The sequence below is a fragment of the Gigantopelta aegis genome, chromosome 10 (assembly GCF_016097555.1).
Source record: "Gigantopelta aegis isolate Gae_Host chromosome 10, Gae_host_genome, whole genome shotgun sequence".
NCBI lineage: Eukaryota > Metazoa > Mollusca > Gastropoda > Neomphalida > Peltospiridae > Gigantopelta > Gigantopelta aegis.
In genome coordinates, this window is record NC_054708.1 from 82579723 (window position 1) to 82604854 (window position 25132).

Below are 25132 nucleotides of genomic sequence, written 5' to 3' on the forward strand. Positions count from 1 at the left end.
GAGCTAGACCTAAACATGTCCTTCTTACTTCTTTCATCACTAGGAGTACGTGCTTATGCACTCAACATCAAAACATGGCCCTGAAAATCAAAGCTATTCACAAGGAAGGTGTCAATGTACCTATTAATCCAGAAACATTTGTAAAAGAAAACCATGATTGTGATGAATATGAGCTTCCGGAAAATGTTACCTACAGCCAATGGAAGAGGGTAGAAATCGAAGAGAAAAACAAAAGGAAATCTGTAATGCGAATTGTCCAAACTGTTGTACCAAAAGAAACATTCTTGGATATTTTGAAGAAAAAGACAGTGGAATTTAGAGACCACATCACAAAAGTAAAGATACAGTATGAAGCAATCCGAACATTAAAAGAAAATCTCCCTCAGCACCACATCATACTACAAATGGATTTTGCGGAAAATTACAGTTGCAACACCATGGAAGAGATCCAAAGTGCGTATTTTAATAAGACAGGCGTTACAATTCATCCAGTTGTCTGCTATTATCGTGGAAATGATGGGTCTTTGGAACATAAGAGTTTTGTCGCCATTACAGATGTTCTGAGTCATGTCTCATCGACTGTTATAGCAATTATAGAGAAGATCATCCCATATGTAAAGGAAATCGACCCAGATGTCAAAGTACTGCACTACTGGACTGATAGTCCTACAAGTCAGTACCGAAACAGGTTTATTTTCAATTTTGTAGCTAACCACCACAGCCTATTTGGTATCCATACCCGCTGGAATTATTTCGAAGCGGGGCATGAAAAGGGGCTTTGTGACGGTCTGGGTGGTTCAGTTAAACGGTTAGCTGGTGAAGCTGTTGGACATGGAAAAGCCACCATACAGGATGCAAATGACTTTTTTCTCTGGGCCAACAATTCAAACATGGCGTCTGTAAAATTTATCTTTGTTTCTTCAGAAGAATGTAACAAAATTTCAGATCAAATTAAATTGCTGAAAATAAGACCTGTAAAGAGTACCATGCATATCCACGCAGTCATTGGCAAAGGGGATTCAAAGGTATTGGTACGCAACGTCACCTGCTTTTGTGACATTTGCATCTCTGGTTCAGATTGCAATGACTGGCGACAAGAATGTCTTTGTGAACTGACAACAAATGCAACGATCTCTTTTTCACAAGAAGAGAATGTCGAAGTTCTACAAGAGCCAACACCAGACGAATCTGGTCTTAGAGGAATCACAGAAAAGATATATTGATATACAAGACTTGAGGCGGGATCTATTCATAGCTGCTATGTATGGAAATAAATGGTACATAAGCAAAATACTGCAAGTTGAGAAGGATGCGAGTAACTTGCCAGTGGAAGTTTCATTTATGAAACAAAGTAGGCAGATGTTTCAATGGCCCCTACGTCCAGATGTCATTTGGATTAGCCTGGAGTCTGTTTTGTGTATCATTCATGATCCAGTACCGTGGGGAAAATCAAAGCGAATGTTCAAAATTCCACAGAAAGAGGCTGACAAAATTGAACTTTGTCAAGAAACTTACGTTACCAATCATTAAGAAAGTATGCCATTAATGTTTGGATGTGACCCAAAATTATTGTTCAGTTTATCTATCAGCATAATCTGAAACCTTGAAAGATGTTTTTTCTACTATTTTCATTAGTTTAATTAGTGGCCGAATACAAATATTTGCAGATGTAAAATGTACGTTACACTGTGTAAAGGAATTATTATGTCGAAGATAGACACTCATTATTAAAGTTTTAGGTTATCAGAAAATAAGATAACTATAATTCTTCGTTTCCTTGGTGTTTTTCACTTAAAATAGTATTTCTTAGATTTTAGCTTGTTCGTGAAACGTATGTTACAATTTACTATTATGAAAAGGATAGCAATTGTTTACTGCGGCGATCAGCAAACATGTTTAGGTATTGAGCTTTCTTTCTTGCTTGTCTTTGAAATCACAAAATATGTGCATTTATTATTTCATTTCAAGATGCTACTTAGTGAGTGAACTTGTAGCAGATCAGTTTGAAGTTAAAATCCTATTTGGCAGTGGTTTACTGTGACTGTGTTGGTGCCAATACAAATAAATAAATTTTGATATCAGTTTGATGTGTTTGTTTAATTCCTGATAGGTCTATTCAATATATATTTCTATCATGCTGATAGTGTTTTTCTGATATGAAAGAAAGAAAGAAATGTTTTATTTAACGACGCACTCAACACATTTTATTTACGGTTATATGGCGTCAGACATATGGTTACGGATCACACAGATTTTTAGAGGAAACCCGCTGTCGCCACATAGGCTACTCTTTTACGACAGGCAGCAAGGGATCTTTTATTTGCGCTTCCCACAGGCAGGATAGCACAAACCATGGCCTTTGTTGAACCAGTTATGGATCACTGGTCGGTGCAAGTGGTTTACACCTACCCATTGAGCCTTGGGGAGCACTCACTCAGGGTTTGGAGTCGGTATCTGGATTAAAAAACCCATGCCTCGACTGGGATCCGAACCCAGTACCTACCAGCCTGTAGACCGATGGCCTGCCACGACGCCACCGAGGCCGGTTTTCCGATATGTATCTTAGTGATATTTTAGTACAATTTTATTGGAAGGGGGTAATGTATAACGTACATTTCTGTACTGCAAAATTGAGTATCAAGAGCTGCTACAATTCCATGCAGTGAGACAAAACCATGAAAGTTAACTTGAAACCATTATACCATTATACAGCTGACATATATAACTATTATATGGAATATAATATTCATTGATTTCAAAAGTTTTATTTTTGGTCGTTTCATGATCCTTATATGCACCTCTTTATTGAGAAGCAGTCTATAGTCAGAGAGAAAACATGCTACATTTTTCAATTAGTATCATGAGATCTTTTTATATACACCATCCCACAGAAAGGATAGCAAATACCACAGCTTTTGATATACCAATTGTGGTGCACTGGCTGGAATTTTCATACAGGAGTCAAACAGTGGGCATATTGTATTTTTCGAACCAAAATATAATCGTGGTCAATTGTTAAGTAAACAATGAGGGGAAACCTAAACAACATACCTTTCCTTCAAGTTCTGAGGGGAACTTGTTTTGAAATTTAATGCCTGTCCCATCAATGTAGTCTCGGTGTAGAAACACTTTGGTACAGTGATTCGGTGGAGTCCTACTCCCACTGTCCATCTTATGGCCCTGCAAAACAGCATCACATTTACACGTGGTCCAGATATACGTGTACACATGTCGAGTGTTACAACACAAATTACACATGTTTAACTTTGTTCATTCCATATTTTGCTTATACTACTATTATGACAAAACAACACACACAGTGACAAACATACACATGTATGTACTGGTTTTATGGATCAAGATTATTTTATATGTGATTTCACATTTTATACTTGGCTATATAATAAAACATTTATAATTATGTATTTCACGTTGTACTTGTTCACCGTAGCGTTGTAAGACATTAATACTCAGTGTTCTTGCTGGGTAAAAATTAAGGGATTTACTACTCTCCCCAGCTCCAAAAAAACCACCACTTAATGGGAGTAATACATCTAGATTTTAACATAATGGAAAGCAGGCTTCTCGGTTTGATACTTTAACAAAAAGATAACTGGTAAATTTCTGTTGTTTTTATTACATTTCAATCAGGTTTTAGCATTGACAATATAAAACAGTTCTGTCATAACAAATCTTCTTCAGCAGTCAAGTTGTATGTCTTATAGTAAAACACACATTTTGTTAACTATATGTATAATGTTATGCCTAGTTGCAAATTGCTAACAGATGACCGTACGTGACATGCTTCAAGTTTTGAAACCTACAGGGTTGTGTTTTGTTAAAATGAAACAACAAACTCAATGGAAACTTATTGGCACGTGGATTCATAATCTAATGGGGGGTGTCTTATCTTCAGATTTGATTGTCTTTGAGAGGCGCACAACAAGAATCTAGTTTGTAGACCTGTAGGTCAAGGTCTTCATAATCATATAATCAGAGTGAAAAAAGAAAACAAGAGTGTGCATTTTAAAAAGCAGGCAAGGTAGAAATGAACACTGATTCTGTACACAGGTACATCCCTAAAATGGACCAGCAAGAACACCGATAGTATTACTAATACTAGGTCAAATGGTAGGTTTTCCTAAACTACTGTCAATACTAATATTTATAATAACAAATAATTTAAAGCAAATTATGTGTGCAACAGGGATGGCGGGGGGGATAAATCTACCAACAATCCCATATGACTAAATCGCCCAGTGTAAAAAAAAACCAACCCAAAACAAACAAACTAAAAAGCAAAACAAAACAAAATCTGTTTTTCCTTGTATTGTATATAAACTGGCATGCAAATTAGTATTCAATTGTAAAGAATAAAGACTTATTGGCATTGCTTAGTAATAATAAATGTCAACCTTTTCTTATTTTGATAAACGTGTTTTGATGAGGAGTGATTGACAAATTCAATTAGGATGTGAATGTAAAACAAGTCCTATAAAAGGATTTTAAAATATCAGTGATCTGGCCTCGGTGGTGTAGTGGTTACAGCACCAGAATTAAGGCTGGTAGATACTGGGTTCGTACCCCTGTATTGGCTCCCACCGAGAGCAAGTTTAACAAGTCAATGAGTATGTGCAAGACCACTACACCTGTTTCTCTCTAACAACTAACTCACTGTCCTGGACAGGCAATCCAGGAAGGCTGAGGTGTGAGCCCAGGACAGCATGCTTGAACCTTAATTGGATATAAACATGAAAATAAGTATAAAGACGACATCAATGCTCTCTTTAACTATATGGTAATATCTTACATTGCTGCCCATGATCTAAGTGAGGGTAAGCAATTAATCACCTATCTCAATTTCTTTTCATGGTGAGATCTATTGCAGTACTAATCATGATCTTTGATAGGGATTACACCACTTGTGTAAGGCAAGTCAACTTTGAAATCAAAGAGACGTCTGATAATTGAAGATCTGGCATGTTGACTATTGTAAACTTAAATTACGCTATTTTCATAATGCTTTCATGAGCAGGCACAATCAGGGAACATTTTATTTTTTAAATCTTAATTTGTGACAGTTGGTGATCAGTTACAAATTGACGAGCAACTACTATTTAACAAATTTGAATTGTGCAGCAATCTCAAAAATGTGTGTAGGTAATTGCTAGTAATTAGAAAATTTGGACAAATAGTACATTCACCTTTCCACTAATGGTGGACGATGGTCAAAAACAATAACTCTGAGTCAGGCAGATAACACGTTTATATACTAAATCACACCAGTTAATTTGTCTAGACAAGACATTTAAACTGTTCCAAAAATAAGAACAGTTACATACTTGTTTCACACTGTAATAAAAAAAAAAAAGTGAAACTGTTTAAGCTAGAAGAAAAAATGTTTTGGTCTCAATGACTGAAAATTGGTCCCAGAGTATTTTCCCCACCCCTGATGTGCATATTTAATAAGAAGTCACAAATGTCAATAAATGACATAAATAGGCCTACTATTTTAATTATACACTTGAAAGCCAGACGTTTCACCCCTAATCAGTTTGCCCCCAAACTAAAATATCAATTCGCCCCCAACCAATTTCCAGTTGGTCCCCATTCAATATCAATTTGCCACATTTGTTTGAAGTTTTCTTTATTGACTAACAAAAACACAAAGTAACAAAATAACAAAGTGTAGTATCTGATAATTAAAACAAATAATATTGCAAATTCACACATTTACGTGTACCTTGTAAGTTATAAAGACAAAACCACAAACAATAGGATTTCAAAGTTGGAAAAGGATAATAGTGTTGAGATGTTCAACTGACAAATGCTTGAGGATAAACTGATGGAAGCGAACTGACAATCAGGGTGAATTGGTTGAACTGAGTTCAAACTGGCACGGAGGCAAAACGTCTGGGACCTACAACATTTTGGTTTCATAAAATGTGACTACATTTACCGTTGATAAAATGTACAGTCACAGTGGACAAACCGTCTAGAAAGTAGAAATCACTCCAAGGCACTTTAAATTTAACTTCAAATTCATGCACTGTTTATTTCCTGGTTATTAAAAAGAAAAACAGAAAAAAATAAATGACACAAATGGTCTTAGGAATGTTTCAAAATCAACAAAATATACTAAAAATTAAATACATGCATTAAATTAGTACTAACAGGGTTTCTGCCAGAGGGTACGGAGGGTAAAACTATGCACCTTAAAGTCTTGGAAATGAATGGATACATTTTAAAATATTTTCTTACACGATTATATTAAAAGAACTGCTGTTTAAATTTGTCAGAGTACATGAAATGAAGTGTCCAATTTCAAAAGATTTCAAGTCCATAACTACATTAAGTTAGTAGACACACTTAAGAACTCTCTTGATTTCATTATGTTCCCTCAGATTATCTTCTGGCAGAAAGCCTGACTACTGTAAGTCTATTTCATTTGAAACTAACATTTGCTGTAGTGCTAACCAAATAAAATGCACCAACAGGGCTCAAACTCAAGAACTTGTTGCCTATGGCAATTCTGAAAGCTTGTTGCTATCTACATGTCCACATGGTAGAGGGAATCATTTTCCATTTCAGATTTTGGCAAATTCTGTTTCCCATTAAATTTCAGCAAATTCATTTTTTACCTTTTTTTAATAATTTTAATTTTTGCTTCAAATAATGCGACATTCTCCCACACGAATTACGGATATGCACAAAGCTTTACAAATCTACATAATTATGTTGTCAAATGAATGTGTCATGTGATTAACTTATGTTTATGAATGATCAAAGAGTTTTTAAAAAATAATAATAATAAAACACATCAAATATCTTCATTTCAAGTTAAAATAATTTCACCATACTAGTATACATTCATATATATTGTATCATATTTATAGCAAGCAACTGTAACGTACAAGAAAAAACCCAAAAATGTTTTATTTAATGATGCACTCAACACATTTTATTTACGGTTATATGGCATCAGACATACGGTTAAGAATCACACAGATTTTGTTTTATTATTTATTTAATTAAGAACAATGTATTAAAACAAAACTAATATAATTAATTATATGTTTTGAATATAACATAAGCATAAATTCAGTGGCCCCCAAAATCCTCAATTATGACTAAAATCGCACTAATTTTCCCATTGCAATCAGCCATGGGACTCGGGTGAAAACTCCTGGATAAAGCACTACAGAATGCACAAAGAATTGAGGTGCTTCTTGTACGTTACACCTGCCTCGGTGGTGTCGTGGTTAGGCCATCGGTCTACAGGCTGGTAGGTACTGGGTTCGGATCCCAGTCGAGGCATGGGATTTTTAATTCAGATACTGACTCCAAACCCTGAGTGAGTGCTCCGCAAGGCTCAATGGGTATGTGTAAACCACTTGCACCGACCAGTGATCCATAACTGGTTCAACAAAGGCCATGGTTTGTGCTATCCTGCCTGTGGGAAGGGCAAATAAAAGATCCCTTGCTGTAAATCGGAAAGAGTAGCCCATGTAGTGTCGACAGCGGGTTTCCTCTCAAAATCTATGTGGTCCTTAACCAGTTGTCTGACGCCATATAACCGTAAATAAAATGTGTTGAGTGCGTTGTTAAATAAAACATTTATTTATTTATTTTTTTCTGAAGTGGTTCTGGTCATCCAGGTTGTTGTAATAACCCAAAATGCATTTTTCATAATTAAAAAAATGCACGTTCGTCTGAGAAGTAATGGTTATTCAAACAGGATCTAAGTCTATTTTTAGACAATAATTTCAGGCTTAAAGGAAACATGTCACGTAAACCATATTTGGCACCAACCATGTACAATTAATTATAAATTGAATCACCTAAAAAAATTTTTTATAAAAAATTAATTACTTAAAATATCTCCATAAAAGAACCCCAGATACGAGCTCTTAGCGGAAATTGCCGATCTTTAATGAGCAGGGCAATCACGAGGTCCGTGACGTCAGAGACGCGTCGCTTGATCTGAAGCCTTACACTTAAAAGCATTAGTCCGTACCACTCATAAAGAATCTAAGACTTGCACAGCTTACCAAAACAATGAGTGTTCGTTCGCAAAACGTTTTGCCGTATCAATATGAGCTGTTAGTAAATGAAGAAAGACACACATTTACTTACAACAGTGATACTGAAGAAAAATTGGTGCCAGACCAGACCGGTCGACCAATTTACAGCCCGGAGCCCGAAAGCAACCCGGAGACAAAACCAAAACTCGGATGCTAATGCCGAGGTGTATACTGTTCATATTTAGCATAAAGATACACCTCGATATGATGTATTTAAATATGTAAAAAATATAAATGTAGGACAAACATTTTTGGGTGTTTTTTAAAAGAAAATGTCGCATTTTTTATGTTCGGGCTGTATATAATGAAATCTGTATGCACAGTGTAAACAAACGCTATAATTTACGACAAGGCGCTTCACTTTCATTAACCTGGCTTGTAAAACAACATAAATGACTTGAGAGTATAATCAACTTTTAAACTAAATATATTTCTATTTGCATCAATAGAACGAAATGGGGTTATAGTATTTTTCTCTCATAAAAAAGTAGCATATTATTAGGCCTATTGGTAGGGTGCGTTAGAGTAAAAACTACCACTCACGATACCCAAGTGATAATTTTCTTTTCTTTGGTACTACGTAATTGGTCAGTTTTGTAATTTTAGATGGGAAAGTCTACTTAATCAAGGGTTTTACAGCATTATTTACAGTAATGAAGCAGGGCGGCTGATAATGTCTATTAACATTGTACTATAGTCGCGACAGGTTACGCCACAATACCCTGTGATCTTAAAAAAACTGGCACGTATTTTGTACGTATGTCTAGACCGTGGTAATCACTTACCTGGTCGATACCCTGCAATATACACCTGCCAATCAGGAATCACATGTGCAGGCCACGGAAAGAAAGGACCAATTAACTAAAACAACACTCCGATTCTCAAGTCAGCCCGTGGATGAAACATAATAGTTATTTCGACACCGACAGTAGTGGGGTTTTTTGTATTGAACTTCGTGTTGCTTCGGGCGATGAGGAACGTTTTTGTGACGTATTCCGCCCGAAGATTAAAAACATTATTTAAAATTATTATTGTTTTCTACACGTTTTTTAAAAACATATTTAAATACACCGTACTGAGATGTATCCTCATGCCAAATCCCATGTTTGTATATGCCATATTTAATTACTTATTGACGTTTCCTTCTTCGGACAGTGAATACAGATTTTGTTATGTAGGCCTACAGCCCTAACATGAAAAATCTTTTTTTTTCCAAAAAAATAAATAAATAAAAAATTCTACATTTTTGTTTTAACATATATAAATACATCATGCTGAGGTGTATCTTTGTGCCAAATATGTACAATGTACACCTCGGCATTCGCAACCGAGTACTGTTTTTGTCTCCGGGTAACGTTCGGGCTCCGGGCTGTAATTAGGCTGACACCAAAGTACTATGCGGTGTTGGTGTCCAATCTTTTCTTTTGCGATAAAATACACGCGTCTTTCTTCGGATACAATCCTTTGGAAAACCATAAAAAGACAATCCCGATCGTTTAAACTGTTTATTTTTACACCCAAAGGCCGCGCAGTACGGCACTGTTGGACTGAAAAGATCGTAAGCCCCTTACTCCATATATAAACAGTTAACAACAATGGAAGAGTACAGCGGCTCTGACGTCACTTCCCTTTTTTTCCGAACGCTCACGAAGAAATATGCATAAATCGTACTTTGATACTGATTAGCGTAATTTCTTAATTTTAAGTTAACTACACGTATTTTATTGTTATAAAGTTATTTGTATATTATTTTTATATCATTTTTCTTTTAAAATGAGCTATAATATGGTCTCGTGTCATGTTTCCTTTAAACATCACAAACTTCAGTTTTTCTCTGTTATAACCAGATTCAAATGTTTTGCAGGTGTGATGATTTTGAAACTAAACTTACGGTCCATTTTCACAGGCTAAAACTAGGGTCTGCACCTTTAATGGTGGCATGACTGTTTACAAAGCATCTAAATAAAAAAATAAAATTTTTAAAACAAACTCCAAAGAACAAAAAGCATGGGGAACTTTCTAATCTCGAACAGAGTGGTGCTGGTCGACAACCAATGTTCACCACAAACTTGTATATATTTACATTTGCTTCGTTGACAATCTGTTGTGTTGTTGTTCCATTCATTTTTTGACGGATGTGGTCTTCCATATAATCCGTGTTTGTGACGTTCACATGGGACAGATTTTGATGGTGTTAAAAAAATACAAATGTTCACTTCCTGGTGGGAATTTTACATTCGTTGACAACAAAGGTAAGCAGAACTAGCTCTGGGTGAGCAAATATACTGAACCGCAAAAGAAATGCGACACATGTGTGGCTGAGAAAATATGTTTCAATTTATTAATATCAAAGATAAATTTTGAAAAATCTGATAAAGTCAATTTATTGGATGCACTTTGACCAGTCTCTGGGTCGTTTGCCTGTGTTCAGGTAGTGGGGGGATCCAGCACATCGAGATTGTAGGGCGTGACATGTTCAATACCGTGTATGTCCTCCCTGGGTGTTCAAAACGGCCATACACCGTCGGTACATGGAGTGCACGAGGCGGTTCACAAAAGCCATTGGCACCTGTGCCCACACCCTCAGGAAAGTTGCCTCCAGTTGCACACGAGTTGTCGGCCGTGGGACCACCTGGTTAAGCCGTCTCTGGATTTCATCCCACAGGTGTTCAATCGGGTTCAAATCAGGGCTGAGAGCCGGCCACGGCATGGTTCTGATGTTGTGCTGACGCAGGAAGTCCATGGTGATCCTGGCCATGTGGGGGCGAGCATTATCCTGCTGGAACACGTGGTTATGGTGACGCGTGAAGAAGGGCACTATGTGAGGTGTTAGAATCTGGTCAACGTAGCGCTGCGCTGTGATGCCATTCCCTCTGCCTGCACCAACATTTTGGAACAAATGGGGCCCAATTCTCTGATTCAGGCCTATAGCACCCCAAACCATGATGCTTTGGCCACCCCACGGGTCTCTCTCCAGGACACATGCGTCTCTGTAGCGTTCACCCCTCCTACGCCACACCCTCACTCTGCCATCCGAGTTGGAAACGCAGTACCGGCTCTCGTCAGAGAAGACTATCAACCTCCATTGTTGATGCCGCCAATGTTGGTGCTGTGTAGCCAACTGTAGTCGTGTCTGACGGTGGCGGGCGGTGAGGACAGGTCCTCGAGCGGGACGTCGGCAAAACAGGTTGTTGGCGGCCAGTCGACGTCGTACCGTGTCGTCACTGATGGGTCGCTGTCCAGTGCCAATGGTCGCGCGAGCTGTCATGCTGGCCGTTCTGAGGTGTTGCCGGTTGATGTAGCGGTCCTGTCTGGGCGTGGTCACCCTGGGGCGCCCGCTGCGGTGACTGTCTGCAGTGCTGTTGGTGTTGATGTACCGCTGCTGTAGACGATGGATGGTGCTGACATGGACATTGTAAGCGTTAGCAACAACCAGGGCACGCTGCCCGGCTTGCAATCGGCCGATAGCTTGTTCTCTCTGCACTGCTGACAATCGGGTCATACCTGATGCGTGCAATTTACGAATGCCAGGAACGCGGTTCAAGTTGGTTTTTATACCCATAACCTCCACGAGATGCACGTGCATTTCGGTTTTCATGACAATTGTTTGCGACTGCCACCCACGGCCTTCGAGACAGGTGCGTTTTGGCGTGTCGTTTCATGGAAAGTTGAAAGGGTACCTGCAATCTGGGTCTCAGTCATAAACCAGCATGTCTTGTAATATTGACAGTTACATCCCCGAAATAAATTGTTATAATTTACCATATAGAAATGACATTTAAACATCTCGCGTTTCTTTTGCGGTTCAGTATATATTCACCAGATTATCTAGTAAACTTTAAAAATAGCAAAATCGGAGTTATTTTGTAACACAATATCAATTAGTAAATAAATATATTTATTACAAATTCAAATATGAAATTTATTTTATGTATTTATATAAAACAGTAAGTGAAAATATGTGGAAGCCTCCGAGAAATGTGACATAATTGATATACAGCATACGCGTGTAACTCGTGCCATCGGGTGGTACTAACTAATCACCCATACACCAGGAACTGAACGTCTGTAGGCACACACACCAGCCCACCCCCCCACACACACGTATTTATCCAGCGTATTTAATTTGTCTTACTTGTGCTCACTTTTAGGTTTTACCTAGTTAATATTAGTTATAAATGTGTACACCCTCAACGTGTTTTTGGTCACAAATTATTCCAGTAGTTTAAAATAATAAAAAACAAAAATTATTCTTTCAACTAATTATTTTTATCCAGCAGCAAAAAAAACCCACAATAATAATACACCAATAAAGTCAAAGACATACAGCAATTCATATCACAGTCGTTAAGTTTGAGCCCTGTTAGTGTTACAAAAAGTAAAATCATAAATGGGAACCCACCAAATCATTTGACAAATGATTCATGAAATGTCAAAATCATCATCATGACATGCAACAAAATCATAAAATATTCATAATTGATAACAAAGATATTTCGAAATTACCATCAACAAAAAATAAACTAGAGCATAGGAAGTAACGTAATTAAAATTTCGGGAAGTAAAACGATCTAGTTAAACGAAAGAGAAAATTAACATGTCAAATATATTTTACCTCATCCGCAGCCATATTATGTTTCTTTCTCCCAAACCTTGAATGTAACGCGAACAGCGATTCGCTAAAATTGTTATAGACTATAAACCGTAGAGAGCGTGTGGGTCAGTGTATGAAAATGTTACGCATGCATTTGTCATTCATTGATTATGTTCATATCAATGAGTTAAAATAGTGTCTCCATTTGTCTTTGTTTAAAAAAGATTCATGGTTATTCAGCATAAAGAATGTTCAAAACATGCAATACCCTATGTTTGTTAATATACTTTATGGATCCATTACCAGTTAGGGGTGCAAGTGCCGTCCCACAGGGAACGCCTTTTTCATGCTATGAAATTTACTACAAGCTATTTATTTCTGAGCTGATTGTTTTAATAATTGGTCACAAAAATAGTGTGGGGTTTTTTTTTTTTTTTTTTTTTTTTTATCCTCAGCACACTTCACTTTTCTTCTTACGTCAAACCAAACCGAAATTAGTTTTAATAATAAATTTTAAAAGAGGATGAGACGGACACATTCCCCCCCCCCCCACCCTTGACAAAACAAAGTATAATATTAGGACATATGATTTGACCCCAGGACAGCGTTCTTGAACCTTAATTGGATATATATAAGATAAATCATAAGTAAGTAGGTAAGACGTAGGATGAGGGACATGTAAGTGTACCTGGTCGTTTTAAAATACTAGTATGTCAATGTTTATTTCAACCAGTTGCGTTCTACCCGTGATGTTAAATTATTACACAGCTAAACTAGATATAACGATATAGCGCTGACTTCAACATAGATATCTTATTATTGTATAGTCGACATTTTCCGTTTTGCTGTACAGTAACTAACCACGCGGACGCTGCTACGGTTAACTTAATGAACGAAGGAAACTACAACAAAAGAAACGTTCCCCATGACCTTGACCTCGTCAGTTTACAAAATGGCCACGGTTTGCAAGGTTTTTGGAAGGTTGTCAGGTAGTTTTCATTGCAGCTTTATGTCTAGTATTAAAAAAGTTATTCTTTTATTAGAGATCTCAAGATAAAATCTTGAAGAATTTCAAAGAGTTATTGTTGTTGCATTGATGTTGCATGTCATGAGTGAACCCTTATCCGATTAGCTGTTCCAGGACGCGGCGTTTCTCCCCACACTCACACTGCCGGCTCGGCCAGTCATGTAACCAGGGATCGCTCTGGCATTCAACAAGTTCGCCAGTTGCGAATTTGGTGAATTATATTTTCATTTGGCGAATAAATTCCAATAACTAAGTGTTATTTTATTCAAAAATAACTGGGTTTTGCAATTATTGAAAAATTAAAGTTTGTTTTGTTTAAGTATTAAAGTAGCATGAACCAATGATTTTTTAAAAATTCAAATAGGAAACTCATTGTTTGCATACATAATAGTATGGGTTTTAGAAGATGAAGGCTTTTTGTTTTAAAGATAAAGAGTGAAAAATTAATTTTTAACTAATTTTTGTATACGGCCGGTTGACGGACCTTTAAGTATTTTTTTTTTTCATTTTCTGTCCAAAAACCTGTATAATGAATATAATGAATGCAACAGGGCAATCATCCAAATAACTGGTGATTATTTTGTTTTTCACATGTAATATGACCTCTAATCTGATTGAAAATGGAAACAAATAATATAAAGCAGAATTAAAATGGTTTTAAGTATCGTTTTACAACGATATATGCAAGCAAAAAGTCACCATTTTCAGCGAAACAGAGTACTTACGTCTATATCTTTGGTTCCTCCATGTTGATGTTAGTGCATTATGATTATAGAATGCATGTGAAAAATGAACTGGTATGTATAGTTGTGGGCACGTAACTCCGCAAAAACTCCTGTACTGTGTCTGCTATGGATATTACGGGAGTTTTGGCACAGTAACGTGTCCACAACTAGGGTCAGTAATGAGAATAGTCATGTTCATATTCACCCACCAATGTCTGAAAATTATTTTTGGTTTTTTGTTTTCATGAAATACTTTTGCTGCTGACGTGGTGTCTTTTGTGGGACCTCTGAAGCCAGTAATAAATAGATAGACCAATCAACATCTATCAAATATTTCCTTCAGAGACAGAGAGGGCGTCAGTCAGAGATCTCACAAAATACACCATCAGGAATCACCAAACAAAATACTGAACTGACTTGGTAGGACTATGATTTGGAATAATCTTTGTAAAGTTTGTTGGACGTGTCCGGGTGCCGATGGAGTAGAGCCGGGGTGGATGTATCATTGTCAACATGGACATGGAAACTTGCATTACAATATTCTGAATGGGTTGGGGAAGTTGACATGATGTTTGTTCCTTGATTATAACGTCTCAATAATATTTTTATTTAAATAGTATGAAAAGGGTGTGAAGTGGTTTGAGGAGGAAGTTACAAAATAAATGTTTCAACATTTGCAACAATATCTACTCAATAATACAAAGTATTGATTATATGATATATGTCCCCAAATTACTTGTAATAATCCATGTAGAATTGATTGCATTGTCAAGGAATACATGTTTAAAAATTTGTAAATACTGATCGGAGATGGGCGCCGCCATCTTGGATTTCGATCGGAAATTTCCGTGAGCACTCGGAAATAGTCACATTGGGTTGTTAAACTTCCAAAATCAACAATTTTACGCCCATTTTCTGTATTTTTTCTGATTTACACTAATAAAGGTATGGATGGTTTTTCATATTACCAAACCACGATGTAGAACACCTCTCCTAACTACATTTTTACCTGAAGTAAACTTTTCACACTGAATTATTTTTAGGCAAATGCGTGCATAATTAAGTGAAAATAGAATGTTCTAGCCGATTAATGTATTAACTTTTCTCATTGGCTATGTTTCCCGTGTCAGAACCTATCAGAAAAGAGCTTTCAGACGGAGTTTGTACCCATTAAATGAGACAAATCTGGACCCAGTTTTTGTGCAGACGCAATTCATGCCGTCATGAGTTATCGTTCTTGTTGGTTCATGCTAATTAAAGCCGCACACCCTTGTTCCATCCAGCGAAAATAAATTATAATTTGGTTAATCTACAAACCTGTAACACACTTAGATCACGTTTTTATCAAATGGAGTAAAAAAGCAGGTTTTATATCAATAAATACCATGGGAATCCCCATGTCCCAATTGCTTGAAATAATTTTGAAAGTTTGTATTCTGATGTCACAGGTAGATGTCGCTCGAAGCACAACAATGCCTACGTCACGACAAATTTCACAGACTTGGGGTGTGTTCTTTTCACCTCTCCTGGACATGTTCCAACTGTTATGTCCTGGTTGTATCCCCTCTCCAGATATCGTAGGACTTAGCAAAATTATTGGTTTTAAGGGTTTGTAACATTTTGTATTGAGATACTTACTTGTCTGAACTTTATTGTTACTGAAAATGTTCACGAACTGTGAAGAAAAATCTCACAAATGAACAACAACAAATCGGATGTTGATTGCGCAAACCGAACCAAAATGATAACGGTCACATGGTATACCAACGTCTGTGACATTGAAATGGAAATATTCCGTCTAAAAATAGATTAGACCTTGTCTGCTCAACGTTTTTTTCTCAAACGTGCGTCCGTTTTTCAGAAATACGAAAAATGCATTTTGTGGTATTACAAACACCAGGATTACCAAAAAACACTTCAGGTGAATGAAAATGTATATTCTAAATAATACACGGTAAGTAAAGTGCAATTGTATTTGTGAAAAAATGGGTTTAATAGCGAAAAACAACACCGCAATGGTTAACAACTAGCCGTAACTAGGGTGTGTCCCATTAAGATCAATCATTCAAAGACGGTCACTTTTCGGACCCATGTTTTTGCTTCGTACACATAAATAAAACACATTCAACTGTATTTTGTTTTTTAATATGATATATTTGACAAAGGGTACTTTTTATTTCTTTCCTCTTTTAAAACTTAAACATAATATTTTGTCTTGTCCAAAAGGACGCAGAAAGTGTTGTTCTTTTTACATCCGAATATTGTTACATACCCTATAGGAAAGTATTGACTTATGTGCACTATATTTTGTCCAGAATTATGAAAAATAAAAACCTAACAACCCGTAAACAGCGTTGTCTGCAAGTTATAGAATTTTGACGGGTCAAGTTTAGTAGACCAGTTTTTATTTTAATGTGGCAAAGCATTGTAATAATATAGCTAAGTTTGAATTTGAATGACGCCGGCATCCCAGTGACGTCACTTTGCATCTCCTTACTATAACTATAAACTGAATACGTGACATTTCCATTTTATGAACACTAAAAATATTCCAATGCAAAATTGCTATTAAAATGTTTTTATTTGAACATTACTAATGCACCTGAATTTGTTTGAAGAAAATCTTGATATTGAAAAATTGTACCTTTTACAAAATATGAATTTAAAGTGAAATTATGGTAAGATATGTTATATTTATTGTGTATGAAGCCAAAACGAGGGCGCAAAGAGTGACTGTCATCGACTTTAATGACACCGCTAGAGCAAATTGATTTACTAATTATTGGTTATTGGATGTCAAACATTTGGTTATTCTGACATATAGTCTTAGATAGGAAACCTGCTACATTTTTCTATGAATAGCAAGGGATCTTTTATATATGCACCATCCCACAGACAGGATAGCACATACCATGGCCTTTGATGTATACTAGTTGTGGTTGCACTGGCTGGAACGAGAAATAGCCAATGGGCCGATCTCTGTGTTTATTCTTTGCATACTACATAATAAATTGTAAAATTGGTTCTTCACTCTAATGTATAGACATATAATTTACTAAAATGAAAACTATATATACTCATGACACTAGTAATACTACTAATAAAAAAAAAAATTGTTTTGTAAAAGTGATATGAATACTGTACATGTATTCAGAACTCCTGTTACTCAGAAACCAACTTGCAGGGGTCGCGAAACAAGGTGTTGATGGAGCAGTGCGCCATCCCCAACTGTTCCTTGTGCTCACAAGGCTGAACACCTGAAATTCAATAGTTTCTGGCTGTTAGTTTTGTCTCCCCTGAACCAGTGCCTCTGTCCCTCTCCCCAAACACACAAACTTTCAAATACATTATGCAGGCCCTGATCCGATTTCCTAACATAATCAGTACATGTACTAATGTAGTGACTTCAATGAAACACATTGTTGGTGTTACATCGAACCATTTTGGACTGATGATGGGTCACATTGTTTTCTGAGCAAACTGAATCACAACCAGTTGCAGGCATTAATTAATTAATTAATTAATTAATTAATACTGACAGTGGCTGTTGCCAAATGACACTGTAAATTAGCAAAATCCTACAAACACCTTATTTGGAAAGACTTCTGACTGTTCCAGCATGGTTTAGATGTCCGGTTAAAGATTTACTAACCCAATTCTTCAAATTGCTAATAATGTTTGGCATCCAGCTTAAATCCCTATAAATTTTTTATGTGTGTTTAATTATCTTGTGTTTATTTTCAGTGTTTGGTAAGCAGGCATGTGGGGTCCGGCACTGCTACACGAAAACAAGAAAAAACTTGATGATTGGCAAAAACACCAAAGTAATATGTCAAGGATTCACGGGTAAACAGGTACGGCACTGTTCAGGTAGTTGACAAATTTATTAGTCCTCTTCTGGTCCAATCGGAGGGGACTATAGGCTTCATTTCTGTCCTTCTGTCTGTCCATCTGTCCCACATATAATGTTCAAAATAAGTAGGGGATATTCAAATATAACACAATATAACGGAGATGTATTAATTTTTATTGCAATACTAATTAATGATAAAACACAAGCACTCATGTGACAAGGGATTGGCATAAAAAATATTGCCAGGATAGTGATGTAGGTCTGGATGAGACACAGATAGGCAACATGGGTGGTGCTTGTCAATTAAGTTTTAATATTTGCACTAGTAACGGGTAAAACCCCCGCATTTCGCCAAGCATGCACAAATCCGACGTGGCATGCTCCTGATTAAATGTTCAATAATATTTTGGGGGATCCTGTTCCTTTCCTCTTGAAGAGAGGCGCCTAATTCAGCTAAGTTGGTTGGCTGACGTTGACATTCTCGGATGCTCAATGGGTGAAAGGTCTGGGCTTAGGGCTGGCCATGGTCGTGTGGTTCTGTTGCTGCAGATATGCAGTGACCAGTAAACTCTAGTGAGCATGGGCGTTGTCCTGAAAAACAAAATGGCATCAAGCCTGACGTGCGAAGGGCACACCGATCGGTGCAATGATGTTGTCGTGGTAGTACTTCCCAGTGACCCTCCCATAAATAATATGCAGCTGGGTTCTGGCAGTCATGGTGACGTCACCCCACACCATAACGGACCTTCGGTCATGAGGGTGAACGTTAACATTGGTGTAGCATTCATTGGGAAGTCGCCAGACATGTTGTCGTCAATCATGGAAGTCTAGTGTGAATCTGGACTTGTCTGAAAACATTACCCAAGCCCAACGCCTGTTAGCCCAATTTCTACGATGTGTACACTATTGACGACTGGCACTAATATGTCTCGAAGTCAAAAGTTTGGTAATGTAGGGTCGATATGCATGGATGTTACTTCTATGCAGTCTGTTAAGAATAGTCTGACCAGACACTGTAACGCCAGTTGTAACACAGAGTTCTCTTGCGATTTGATTGGCAAATTGACCTCTATTCCTCATCGTGCAAGTCCTAATGAAGTGATCCTGAACCGGAGTTGTGGCTCTTTGCCACCCTGAATGGGGACGATCATCCACATTTCTAGTTTGTCAATATCAGGCCCACAATCGGCTAATGACTGATTCTGACACATTCAGCCGATTTCACCAACTAAGTTTAAGTACTAAAACAGGTCTAAAATGATGAATTCATTTCACCAACTTGGTCTACGTCCAAATGACTGTTAACTTGGTCTAAATAAAGTGATATTTTAGACTAACTTCAACCCACGTCTACACCTTCTGTTCAGGTCAGTTGTTGTTGATATAAATGGTGGATGCAGACATACGGGACATACACGCACTGCATGCAGTAGTGGTACCTGGCAAAAGGAGGAAGTGTTTGAGAAGAAGGCGTATTTTCAGAAATAGGGTCAACTATTTTGAACTATACAATGATAAGGAATTCTCAAGCAGATTCAGATTATCCAAAGCGCTAACAATGTCCTTGATCTCATTGCAGGACAAATCACTCACGATACAAATAAAAATAACGCCATTTCTAATGAGTTGCATGCTTGAGATTTTATGCAACTGGTTGCTATCAACGGGTGGCAGGCGACCTCGGTGGAATTAGTTCTTCATCTGTTTGCAGGATAGTGAAACGGGTGAGCGTAGCAATTGCATCATTGAGACCGCAGTACATAAAGATGCCAAATGATGAAGAATCAGTCCACATAAAGAGACAATTTCACAACATGGCAGGATTTCCAGGCATTATTGGGTGTATAGATGGAACGCACATTAGAGTCGCTTGCCCAGTAAAGGTTCGTAATGCAGCCTCATACATGAATCGCAAGGACTACCATTCTCTCTAATGTGCAAATGGTGTGTGATTCTTCCATGAAGATAACAAATGTGGTGGCACGATGGCCGGGATCTAGTCATGATAGTCGTATCTTGAAGATGGAACGATCAGGGGCATTCTATTGTGGGACAATGGATACGCATGCGAGAGATACCTTTTGACGCCAGTTCTCAGAGCAGGTACTGATTCAGAACGCCGCTATAACACATCACACCGGCGCACACGTAACATCATAGAACATGTGTTTGGATTACTGAAGAGAAGATTCCCCTGCATCGGTGTGGATTCACGTTTACGATGTCACATTGAAACAAGTAAAGCTGTCATTGTTGCCCTATGTGTCCTTCACAATATTTCTCGTGACAATGGGGATGCAGACTTTCCAGGAAATGATGTCCATGCCCTACAGAATGACGTCAACATCAGAGAGCAGAATAACCCCAGGGGATTAGCATTCCACAGAATGCTCATACAAAATCATTTTCACTAATAATTTGTGTTGTGATGAATTTTGACACCATGTTGTATCAAAATCTATTGAACTATTGGACTATGAATTTCAGCAGTATTTTCTATTTGAAATATATATTGTAAAATCAGATATGAGTTAAGTTTGTTTTGTTTAACGACGCCACTAGAGCACATTGATTTATTAATCATCGGCTATTGGACGTCAAACATATGGCAATTGTGACACGTAGTCAGTGGAAATCTGCTACATTTTTCTTATATAGCAAGGGATCTTTCATATGCACTTTCCCATAGACAGAATAGTACATACCACAGCCTTTGATATACCAGTCGTGGTGCACTGGTTGGAACGTGATTCTTTGAAAAGTGATATTATTTATTTTCATAGTACATTGTATATTTATAGACTAGAAAATAACAATCAAATAATAATGTCAAGTTCCATCTTGAGTTTCTTTTCTTTCAAAAGTAGCACCCTCTCTTTCAAATCCATCAGTTCCATCCGGCGAATGTGCTCCTTCTTTCTCATCTCAAGTATTTCGGATGATGCGCTGTTGGCTGTTGAGTAACTAGGTAAATCTGAAATGAATAATTTTTAGTAAATACATGTCAGATGAAGGAATATATATTTACTCTTTAGCAGAGTATGACAAATATTTTGAAAAGTCACTAGCCACAGGGCTAGTGGGTTTGTGAAAACCACTAGCCCACCAAGATAAAGCACTAGCCCAAATTCTTGATCAATTATAACTGGATTTTTATCTAATTTTTGTAAGATTACACATTTACGAGTATAACAGTAAAATGAAACAAACACTTAAATTATGTTGTAACTTTCAGTTTTGTCGTGTTGTACGTTTGGTCTTTTGTCCAATGTGATCCATCGTTATTGTCCCGTTTTCGCTTTTGCCCACTCCCGGGGTTGGTATCTAAAACCACTATCAAAATAATTAAATTTAAATGAGGGTACGACAGTGTGACACACGATAATAGATGGTTGAGTGTATTTGGTAGTGGGTTATGCTTTTAGGGCCTACTATTCATGTCGCCAGGAACGGTACTGCCAATTGCTCAAATACAGGGCATTATCCCATGTCAGACCGATATCAAAAGAATAGAACGGCGACATCTAATCTGTTGTTAATTGATGAACAAAAAAGGTATTATCTTGTATTGGCAGCTGTGAGACATTATCCAAACGTAATAGCCCAAGCCGAGTCATTGCATGTGCGGTTACCATTAAAGTAAATTGTTTTCCTGGTTGCCGATAACCATATGTAAGCGAAGTGTTAAATTAGAAAACAATAGGTAAATAAAACAAACACTGAAATTCAAAGCATGACTGGGGTTTGATTGAGATTAACCTGTCGTCGCGATTGGTCATTTCCAAGTTAGCCTAAAACATAATTATGTGCGAGATTAACTACCACGTGACGTGTCCAACCAATCAAAACACGCATGTCATTAGACTTGATTTCCTGTGCCAGAAACTTGAAAGGGAAAAGTAAACAATGCATGCTGTAACCGTAACGATGTAGAGATAGCATGTTACTGCAATTTGCAGACCTATTTCAAGTGGATTATTATTATATACTGATGATGTTGTTGATATTATTCTATGACAAACGTCACAATCAAATTTATTAAATGAAATTTCAGCCGAGAGAAACCCCCCCCCCCCCAAAAAAAAAAACGATCGAGCGATAAGGAGAGGGGGTGAGAAACCACTAGCCCACAGGGCTAGTGGTTTTGCGTTTCTCACTAGCCCGAACTTAAAAACCACTAGCCACGGGCGTCGGGCTAGCGGATTTGTCGAACTCTGTTTAGCATTTAATGGTTTTTAAATGTTATTTATTAAGTTGTTTTCATATTAACTTTCCCAGACATGATAGCACAAACCACGGTCTTTGTTATATCATTTGTGCACCACTGGTTGGTGCAAGTGTTTACCCGGCCTCCCTAACACGCTCTGGGTTGGAGCCGATACAACAATTACATATCCCATGCTTCGAGTGGTATTCGTACCCAGTACCTGCCAGCTTTTATCCCGCTGACATGGCCATACATCACCGGGGCCGGTAAAGATACAGTACAAGACAACATACTTACGTTGTTCGATGGTGCCAGCATTAGCAGTTGTGATTTCCCCTGCGTCAGCAGTTGTGGTGTCCCCTGCGTCAACAGTTGTGGTGTCGCCTGCGTAAACATCATCATTGTAATTGTCTTCAAGTTCATTGCTTGCTTCCGGTTGTTGGGCCGGGACATGAATTGCGCAACTGGTAACTGATAACGAACTGTTGGATGTTCTCTCGACTACATCTGAAGTAGTGGGCACGTCATCGTCATACCTGTTACGTTGTGGGCTAAGAACATCATCCCCAATTGTATCTGCGATTAACTGACTTTGTTCACTAATGGCTTTATCTTTTGGGCCGCCTCCAGTTTTATTTAATGACCTTTTAGCAAATGAAATTTCACTTTTGGCTTTAATTTTGGCCTTTTGCCAAAAATCCTTTAATTGTTTGTCACTTCGAATCGGTTTATCTGCAAATTGCGATATCATTTCACTTCTAATGACATGCCAAGCTTCATTTTTCTTTTTTACAGTCGCGGCATCAATCCTCTTACTTTCAATTATTAATTTTTTGTCCCTAATTAACTGTGATAAATAGATTTTGTCTTCATTGCTGAAATTTTCTGCACGCTTTCGTTTGTCCATTTCAATCTAACACTGAAACACATGCACGTGCATGTTCTCTTTTATAGGAAGTATGTCTCGTGCAACATGAAGGTTGTCGTCACAGATCAGTAATTTCATTGATTTCACACATGCAGATCCAGTCTAACTCCTATTAGACCACGTTTCACTAAACATAGTTTTCTCATATTTGGACTTAGTTGGTGAAATAGAACTTGATACTAAAATAAGACTCTTTTTAAGAAGACTTGGTCTAAGGACTTAGATTTGGTTAATGTGGACTTAGTTGGTGAAATCGGCCGATTAAGTCTAAGGGCCTCAATTCGCTGGGTGGTGCCAACTTGGAGCATTACCTACACAGTGGTTGCAAAACAAGGCGTCGTGCCTCACATGCGACGTTTACTACCCTCATTTCCGACATCTATTTTTGCCACAGTTGCTCAGACCCCAGTTCATATTTTCTTGGGTCTTGTCTGAATGTATAGCTCGGTTTCTATTGGTTAATTTCTTCAGGAAAACTTTGAGTTTCCCACATATACAACGTCCATTACTGCTCATTGCCTTTGTTTTTAAAATATATTTTGTTTTGATTCATGAGCACACTAAACCCAGTGAGTTTCCGCGACCGTGGGAAACGGACGGAATTCCCATTGTGAAACGGAATTACGATTTTTAACCCTAAGCCCCGTTGAATACAGCAGTGCACTTAATTGTTGGACAATCATGCTTTATGTAGTTATTACAATTGTAGCCTTTGCTCCTGATGTGATTTTTTGCTACTAATATGTAGGCTTACTTTGATTTAATGACAAATAGCGATGCATGTCGACGCCAGTCAATTTTCGGACCCTTTAAATAATTTGTCACAACTTGTGTTAGTTCAACTGTTAATTACATATTGTAGTCTGAAACGGAAATGAAATGGAATTTACAAAAACATGAAACGGAAAATAGCTCTTTTTTTTAATGGAAAACCACAGAGTCATACTTGTTCTATTCATGGGCCAACAGTTTCACCAACTATATGCATTACAAGTGGACTACATTGCACACTTCTGTGGTAACAGACTCCGGCCCATAGAGACACCCCCCCCCCCCCCCCAGTGTGCCCCAATTATTGAGTGTCTGTAGCTCTCGATAAACCCCCAACTCCTACTCTCCTACTCTGTCAGTTCCAACGCCTACTAGGACTTCGTTTTGCAACCGCTGCTACAGCCCTGAGACGTTCCTGACGTTGGAGACGTCTCATTGTTGAAAAGTTATACAATGTTGTAAAGAATGTGACAACAAGGTTATGATTTAGTGTTCCAGTAACAAACAAGAAAGAATATTGCCACAGTATGCACACAACGTACACACAAACTAAGTGTTAAATTTCAAATCACACTCTTCGCACATGCAATATCACATGCTTTGCGATTAAAACAATCGGTGCATTTTTTCATGCTTTTCGAGTGGGAACATTAACGCACATTGTGCACTTATTTTGAGTTTTATATCTCATTTCATTCTATAATTATTGATATTTGAAATGGAATATCCCCAACTTATTTTTAACAGTATACAGGGCATAAAATTTGAATTTTTCAGAGAACCAATATGTCGTTTGTGTGGCTTTTGTGTTTGCACGAACGATTTTCTTCAGTAGTTGGGATACAAATGAAATGGTTAATGGACAATGATATTCAAAGGAGAATCTGAGATGAGCGATTTTTGTAGCTTTTCTTCTATCATAAATACGAAAATATATTGTTTG

General features: G+C 37.5%; 2 protein-coding genes across 5 annotated transcripts in view; one reads left to right on the forward strand and one right to left on the reverse strand.

Annotated features, from left to right (window-relative positions):
• The window catches only part of LOC121382720 (golgin subfamily A member 7-like), a 28745-nt gene extending 16018 nt beyond the window's left edge, over nucleotides 1–12727 (reverse strand). The window contains exons 1-3 of one of the 3 annotated variants that reach the window (XM_041512272.1): nucleotides 12700–12727; nucleotides 5960–6060; nucleotides 3052–3180 (exon numbers count right to left, since the gene is read on the reverse strand). In XM_041512272.1, coding sequence (XP_041368206.1) covers nucleotides 3052–3171 — 120 coding nt within the window. In that variant the 5' untranslated portion in view covers nucleotides 3172–3180; nucleotides 5960–6060; nucleotides 12700–12727. Of the gene's footprint in view, nucleotides 1–3051; nucleotides 3181–5959; nucleotides 6061–12699 lie in introns of those variants that run through there. The other 2 variants (XM_041512271.1, XM_041512273.1) reach the window with 2 other exon arrangements.
• An 828-nt stretch (nucleotides 12728–13555) lies between these two features.
• LOC121382532 (succinate--CoA ligase [ADP/GDP-forming] subunit alpha, mitochondrial-like) overlaps nucleotides 13556–25132 on the forward strand; it is a 37458-nt gene continuing 25881 nt past the window's right edge. For both annotated transcript variants that reach the window (XM_041511990.1, XM_041511991.1), the window contains exons 1-2: nucleotides 13556–13667; nucleotides 18175–18284. In XM_041511990.1, coding sequence (XP_041367924.1) covers nucleotides 13604–13667; nucleotides 18175–18284 — 174 coding nt within the window. In that variant the 5' untranslated portion in view covers nucleotides 13556–13603. The remainder of the gene's footprint in view (nucleotides 13668–18174; nucleotides 18285–25132) is intronic.